The sequence below is a fragment of the Orycteropus afer genome, unplaced genomic scaffold (assembly GCF_000298275.1).
Source record: "Orycteropus afer afer isolate SDZICR_OR568_19922 unplaced genomic scaffold, OryAfe1.0 scaffold00239, whole genome shotgun sequence".
In the NCBI taxonomy this organism is placed as follows: Eukaryota; Metazoa; Chordata; class Mammalia; order Tubulidentata; family Orycteropodidae; genus Orycteropus; species Orycteropus afer.
Genome location: NW_006921826.1, coordinates 671,068 through 679,330, shown reverse-complemented (window position 1 = coordinate 679,330; position 8,263 = coordinate 671,068). Strand labels below are relative to the sequence as shown.

At 39.1% G+C, this 8,263-nt stretch overlaps 1 protein-coding gene across 1 annotated transcript in view; it reads right to left on the bottom strand.

The window, feature by feature from the left end:
- The window catches only part of SDCCAG8 (SHH signaling and ciliogenesis regulator SDCCAG8), a 352,265-nt gene extending 345,222 nt beyond the window's left edge, over nucleotides 1–7,043 (bottom strand). The window contains exon 1 of the mRNA XM_007949144.2: nucleotides 6,977–7,043. Coding sequence (XP_007947335.2) covers nucleotides 6,977–7,043 — 67 coding nt within the window. The remainder of the gene's footprint in view (nucleotides 1–6,976) is intronic.
- Between the last annotated feature and the right edge of the window lie 1,220 nt (nucleotides 7,044–8,263).

Below are 8,263 nucleotides of genomic sequence, written 5' to 3'. Positions count from 1 at the left end.
CTTCCTTCTGAGGAGTGGCTGGTGGGTTTGAACCGCCAGCTTTCTGGTAAGCAGTCAAGTGCTTTAGGCACTATGCTACCAGAGCTCCTAATATATAGATTAATATATAATTAATATATAGATTTATATAGATATACAGATTTATATAGATTTATTTTGTTTACAGGTATAACACATGATGTAATCATTACTTGAAGGTCATTTTTTAAAACTACCTTAGTTATTCATTCTTTTGATTATTCCAGTGGCCTTTGAAAGAAACCAGTGAATCACTGGCTAAGCATTTGGCTAGTAACTGGAAGTTTGGCAGTTTGAACCCACCAGCCACTCCATGGGAGAAAGATGAGGCAGTCTGCTTCTGTAAAGATAGCCTTGGAAACCCTATGGAAGTTCTATTCTGTCCTATAGGATCTCTATGAGTCAGAATGGACTTCACGGCAATGTGTTTGGATTTTGCTTTTGGGATTGTGTTTTGATGAAGCTCCTCCACAATCAAGGTCATTTTTGCAAGTACACATGCACATTTCATGCCATCTTCTCTGTTTTGACCCTGAGTGGAGTACCACTAAGAAAAATAGTGAAAATCTTAGCACAGATTGGTGAAGTAACAACAGAAGTCTTTAAATATCCAAAGAGAAAATATTGTTAATTTAGTAGCTTGAGATAAACTGAGTCTATTCCTTTTCATGTCCAAGAAAAAATTAAAATGCCTTTACAATTTCATAACACTGAACTCTATCGTTTTGGTTTTAGATTTTCCAAGGACGACTATTTATTGGCAAAACACCCTTTTCTAGTTTGCTAAGTTCTGTCTTTTTGGAATTGAGACTAACTTTTTGGTATTCTGATAAAAGTTAAAACTATTGAGGAAAGCCACATATATAAGATAGTAAATATATATAATTTAATCAACAAAAATTAATTCAGAGGTTTACAAATTTTATTCATATTATCATCTTATTTATTGATAATAAAGCACTCTATTGCTTTAAAATTTAGAAGAGAGTTAAAACATTCTACACTGAAATATACCAAAATGATCTTCTCATTTCATAACAAATACTTCCAGCAGTATCTATTACATTGCTGGCTGTCTTGGTCTTAATTAGACTGAGAGTAAAACTAACAAATAGTAGCTGTGAAGAATATATATATGTGTGTGTGTGTATATATATATATATATATATATATATATATATATACACACACACACATATAACTTTTATATATATATATATATATATATATAAAATACCAAAAATATTCCCAAAAAACTTGAGAAAATTAAAAGAAACATTAGAAGAAATTTAAGTGTTATGAGTAAAAATGAGAAAAAGAACTTTTACTTATATACATATTTTATCAAATATACCAAAAGTCCAGATGATATCACTGCTGACTAACTTATTGACCAAATTATTGGCTGTTAATATCAACATAACCCTTTTGCAGATATGAGCTCTTCTCTAACAGGAGAAAAACACTTAGCAGGATCTAGAGAGATATGCCAATCATATACAAGTAAAATATAGAACACCATTATTATTTTTCCTGAACTAGATTAACTTACAAATGAAAGGATCATCCCCCAAATTATGTGCTCTCTTCCCATATTCATCTTCTCATTTTTTTCTACACCTATTTAACTCCTTACTCTCACTCTTTTTTTTTTTTTCAAAGACAGAAGCCCAGTCTTTATCGTCTACATGGGTGACATTAAAGATCCAGGAGACAGAGTGGACCCTGGTGGCTGAACTTGGTCCTCACTATGTTTCCTGGGCCAGCACAGTGTGGAAGAAAGGGAGTGAGGAAGGGAAGAGAGAAAAAAAAGGAACGAAGGAAGATAGACCAAACAAGAAGTTGAAAGTTTTTTTAGAAAAAGTATCAACTGTCCATATTAGTCATAAGCCTCCCCATTCCCTACTGTCTTCTACTGTTGTTGTTGTTGTTGTTATGTGCCGTCGAGTCAGCCCTGACTCATAGCAACCCCTCCTTGGGTTTCCGAGGCAGTATCACTACGGAAGTAGGATTGCCCAACCTTCCTTCCGAGGAGTGGCTGGTGGGTTTGAACCGCCAGCCTTCTGGTTAGCAGTCAAGTGCCTTAGCCACTATGCTACCAGAGCTCCCACTATCACTATGTTTTTCCATCTGTCTGACTCCTAAAGACAATTAATTCCCAAATCTAATTCAAACCTTTCATTTACAGATGATGAAATAGGAATCTAAAAACAGATCATTAACTTTCCTAAGGTCACACAGATGGTTATCCACAAGACAACAAAGATTTCAGTGACCTAGCTCTTAGTCTTACCCTCTCTCCCTGAACTCCATCATATTCCTCCCCTCAAACTCAATCTTAAGACTGAAACACAAAAATGTTGAAAGAAAAGGAGGAACCAGCCTATAAAATGTATATAAAAAGGAATTACGTGTTTCTGTCACATTACATGTTTGTTTCATTTTGTGTCCACTCAACCAAAGGTAGTTAGGAACTAGGTAAACAGGTGACTTGTACATATGGGTGTGGTACAGTAAATAGATTTTATATGGCCTTTTCTTACCATGATCTTGTAACTCCCAAAAAATGATTGGGTGGAACCAGGCAAATAAGGTATATGGAACCCTAATAAAGGGACTGGTCAATTTTGCCATCCTGCTAGGCTTAAAATGAGCCAATCTCACAGCAGGAGAGGGGACCTTACTACCACCAAGAAGAGGAGACAGGAGTAGATCATATCCTTTGGACTTGGTGTCCCTGCACTGAGAACCTCCTAGATCCAGGGTAGAGAGATGCTACACCAGAAAGTGAGACGCAGCAAGCATGGCAGAATCCAGCAGCAGAGTAACAGCAGCAAAATCAGGAGACCAATGGGCAATGGCTGTGGTGGGTTTCCTGGTTGTCAAGGGAGGCAGCTACAGAGGGTGTGCTGAGTCCCTTCAGGTCAAAGCTTACTGGAGTAGGGTGCCTCTGGGCCCTTATCAGAGTAACTAAAGAGCTTTGTAACACTAGCCCAAGCACGGCAGAGGCCAGGCTGAGAAGCTAAGAGGCTAAGAGGCTGAAGGCCAGAAAGAGGCCTGTCTGTGGGCATGGATGAAAAGAAGCTGTTCTAATCAAATAATTGTATCCTGAATAATTTTTCATCCTACATTGTAATCTATTACTTTCCTAATAAGTCTCATAATCATAAGTGTTTTCTGTGGCCATTGCAACAAATTATTGAACCCAGTAGAGAAGTAGAGAGTATCATGGAAGGGACAGCTGGTATCAGAATTGGTAAAAAGGTTGTAGAGAGGAGATATGTATGACCTCTGACTCACAGGAATCAGCCTTGGGCCATTGACCTTAATTCTCCTCCCTCCTTGTGAAATCAGAGGAGCTCATACACTAGCATCATACCTTTTTACAATGGGTATTTTTGATAAATGGTATCCATAGCTAATTCTGAAACAATAGACATGATTTTGTTGGACAATCTACTTCTGTAGTGATACTGCCTCAGAAACCCAAGGAGAGGTTGCTATGAATTGGATCCGACTTGACCGCAGTGAGTTTGGTTGGTTTTTGGTTTGTAATTCAAAGAATAAATAGCACCTAAACATACTGCCAGAAGACCTCCTGAATCACTGCCAGCTCTATATTAATACCTGGGATATGTCCACTTTTTTTTTTCTTCTTTTTTTTTAATCACATTGGAAAGTTTGAGATAATTTATTATGTAGGTTCAATAATATAGAACTGTGGGGTAATTAAGCTTTCCACTTTTTCTGCTGGAACTTTCACATCAAAGGAGAATCATGAAAACTCTCCAATTTCTTGGTGAGAAAGCATAGGCAATTCAAAGGAGATATCCTCTGAGGGGTAAAACAGGGACCACATTGAAAAGTTTAAGGGAGGGGGTGAGGTGAATGTGGTATCTACAGATAGGCATACTGTTTCCATGGTTGTTTCAGAACTGCCAGAGTCAAGGAGAGGAAAGAAATCTACACAAGTTTTGAAAGCAAGAAAGTGAACTTTGATTCTGCTTTTCACATCAGAGCCTTAAATCCCTAATATATTATGATAGTACCAAAAAATATATTTAAAGTAAAGACATAAGGGAAATCTATAAAAATAGAGGAACTATCATGGAAAATTGTGAACATATTTTGCATTTTTACTGTAGCTGAACATGAATGAAGGGATATTAGTAATATTTACATGTATAGTTATTTAGTAACAAGACGAACCAAGAATGTTTATTAATTTTCCTTTACCGTGACTGAGGCAAGATATATTTTAGGGAAGTAATGGTGGATATACAAAACCAAACAGACCAAAAAAAATAAAATAAAATAAAGCATGAGGCAACTAAACTTCACATTTCATTCTATTTGATTGCATATTAAAACAATTTTAAAAGTATTAGGCACAAACACTCAAAATAATGAAGTGTCACATATAAAATAACTCTACCATACTTTATTTGAGGATACAAACTTCTATGTTAAAGGGCATTGTCCTTTGGTGGTTTAAACCCATCCAGCAGCACTGTAGAAGAAAGGCCCAGTGATCTGCTTCTCTCATGATTACAGCCAAGAAAGCCCTATGGAACAGTTCTACTCTATCACATAGGGCTGTCATGAGTAAGAATACTCTCAAAGGTAACAAGTTTTCTTTAAATAGGTGGTAACTTGTATTTGTCAAGTGACTTTTTGATTGTGCTTAAATTCAGAGTTATCTTTTGTTTCCTTCCAGAAGCTGTTATACAAACTAACAAATAAAAATGCTACTTAATAATAAATCTTAAAAACTCATGAAGAGTTTAGGTTCCATTTCTTGATTAATTGTTAAAACCAGGATTTAGATATGTTAATAACTGTTGATATATTTTCTCGGCCTTATGCTTGCTTTTGGCTGTTTTCACTATCTTATTACATTCTTAGCACACTAAATGAAATGACTTTAAAATTTATTATATTGGAAAGAAAATTATTTACTACATGATTAATGAAAGCAGTACCACTGGTATTTCCCATTTTACTACATTAATTAATAATAAATGTCTTTACTGCATCAAGAGGAGCTCTGGTGGTATAGTGCCTAAGGCGTCTGACTGCTAACCAGAAGGCTGGCGGTTCAAACCCACCAGCCACTTCTTGGAAGGAAGATTGTGCAATCTACTTCCACAGAGATACTGCCTCAGAAACCCAAGGAGTGATTGCTATGTTAGAAACAACTCGACAGCAGTGAGTTTGGTTTGATTTTTTGGTTATGGCATCAAAATGCCTAATATTAAATAGTTTTCAGTGCTTAGAAAAAAGCTCAAAATAAAGTAAAAGGCATTGGGAAAACTTATAATGGAGATAATCTTTTTTTTTTTTTTTTAACCAAGCTCAAAAATCAAACAAAGCCATCTATTGAACAGAGGTTTTTCTTGCTTTCAAATGAAAAGTTGTAAGTGGTTGTTAAATATCTAACACCTTTTGAAACATCATTAGATTGATTCTTTTACTCCTGTAGTTTGAAAATTGAGAATGTTGACTGTAACATTGTTGACAGATATAAACAATAAATGATAGCCCTTACAAAGTCTAGTCACTAGAAAATAAACTTTGTAATCTCCTAGGAAAATCTTCACTTTGTTGCAGTATCAAGTATAAATAGTAGCTAACTTTTAATGATTATTTCTTAGGTGCCAAGCATTGATCCTAATTTTCTATTATAATAATCTGTAATTATTTTATTAACTTTCTCCCCCACTAGTCTAGAGACATAATTGGGGCATGGACCTTGCTTGTCCCTTACTGTGTCCCCAGAACCTAGCAAGCTTAATACATATTAGGCACTGTACATTTGCTAAATAAATCAATGTTCTAAATGGTTTAAATCAGTTTTTTTCTTCCAAATTGTGGGTTATGAAAATGAAACATAGTGGAAAATAGAGTGTATTACATGTAATAGAACAAGTTTCTTTTTGTTATATTTGCTCCATGTATACGTCTCATGTAAAATATAGTTCTTACTATGGGAAGGGTTGCTGGGAAAACCTGTGAAAATCTTGCTTTACATGGATTATTTCATTTTCTCCTCATAATAACGCTGTCGTTAATACCATAAACTCAATTAAAAACCAAGCCAACAAACAAAAAGAAAAAAAACGGTAACTAAGTTTTCTAGGGTTAAATAAGTCCTCTGAGATGGCAGAGCCATCTACTACTACAAGTATGATAATCACTTCTTTATTCATTTATGGGAAACGGTACTAAGAAAATCTGAATTAACTGAATAAGGTTTCAATACTAATGATTATGGGATGGGTGATTTAAACACACACACACACACACACACACACATACACAAACAGGCTTTGGCAGAAAACAAGACTGGACTAAATCTCTGGCTTTGCCAGTAACCAGCTGTGTGATCTTTAGCATGTAAATAAATTTCTCTGAGCCTAGATTTTCCTGTGTGTAAAACAGGAATAACCATAACGCTGTTGTAAATTTTGAATGTCTAAATTTTAAATATTTACATATTTAATGTATGTAAATAGTCTGTTGTTGATCACTAAAAGAAGTTATTTCGATTAAAATAATTATTGTTCCCCCCCCCCGTCCAATAAATCACTTTCATCCCGCTACATATGAATGTGTAAAGTGTGAACTAGAAACTAATTGGATTAAAGAGCAAAGTATGACAACTGGGCAAAAGTGACAAAGTACGACTTTCTGATGGCTCTGGTTGAGAAAGGTACCCAAGTGAAGATCAGAGAGTTGGTTCAGGTAACTAACTACGGGAATTAAGAAAAGCAATGCTGCTTAACCGTCAAAATAAAATCTATTTCATCCTTCCTCAAAGATGAGAGCAAAGTCCATCTTCTCCCTACGAAGCCAGGCTGGTGCCGAATCAAGGTATCAGGAAACGCACCTGGTCAGCTCTAGCGCACCAGGCCCTAGGTACCAAGGGTCTGGGGCACAGATGTTCGGGGCAACTCACCCCGGAGACTCCGTTGATACTGCCCTAGAATCTCCTCTAGGGCAGAGTTCCCCGGGGACTTCTCCATGCACGGACCTGGGTCTCAGAGATGGGAGCTACGTGGGAAAGTGTCGAGTGTTCCCCTCCGAGAACAACAGGGCTAGAGCCTGGGGACCGCCCGCCTGCTTCCTGAGGCTGCTGTCACTGGGGAGCCTGGAACCCGGGACCGGCACTAGTGGGCTCTTCCCGCCCACTGGCCCTTATAGTGGATGTTGGGAGTGGTAGTCCGTGCGCTTTGGGTCTCCTGCCTCGAGACAATGAGAGCCTTTCCAGCTACACTACATTTCCCAGAGGACACCGCGCTCCAGGCGCAGCTTTAGCGCTTTGGTTGCCTGAGCCGGTTGCCAAGAAACAGCTTGGAAGCCCCACCCTTTTCCTCTAGCCTAGACTAGTTTAGTCCCACCTTCACCCCGTCCTTCGGTGTGGAGCACGCAGCTGACGGAAAAGGCTCACTGCTGGCCTTGAATCTTCGAAATGTGCATTCGATCCCTAAGGCTTATGAAGGGACCACGTGACAAATTCTAAATCCTGTTTCAGCCGCAAAATTTCGCACAATGGTCAAATAAGTTCTAAAGATAAAGAAGCTGTAAATCTTCCGAACAGCCTATATTGTCTAGATTGCCAAGGCGGCCAACACAACAAATCCTACCATGCCCGGTTGGAGTTGAAGCATTGCCTTCTGGGAACTGTAGTCCTTGTTGGTTGCGGTACCACGAAAGCCCGGGTCCTCTTCATTGTTCCAGCGGGTCTTGAGGCACGCCTGCGCAGTGGGCAGCAGAAAAAAGCGTGTGGGTGAGACGTTCTGCACAACCCCTGTTCATTGTCTATTCTTGGCGCTTGCGCAGTAAGAGATTGTTGAGCCCACTGGAGGAAGGGGTAAGGCTCGGCTCCTTGCCCTTTCCCGAGGCGCCTGCGCACTAGGCGGCCGCTCTCTGCCGTTACCGCTATGTGTGGGGTGTGTGTGGAATAACGTTATTATCCAACCGAGCTGAGGGTCTTGGAGCTCGATCGCCGCGGCAGCGACGACGACGGCGTCGGGGAGGACGGCGTGCGAGAGACTCACGGGACGCGAAGCACCCCGCCTCCCCTGTCTGGTCCCTCTCTCTACGGTGAGGGGTAAGTGATGGGTTAGACTGCTCTGTTAAGGCGCTGCTGTTGTCGCCGCCGCCCGCCTTTTTCACATCCTCTTCCTGGGAGACCTTTGGGTTTTCGAAATGGGCTCGGGGTGCGGGGCCGGGAGGCGAAGTG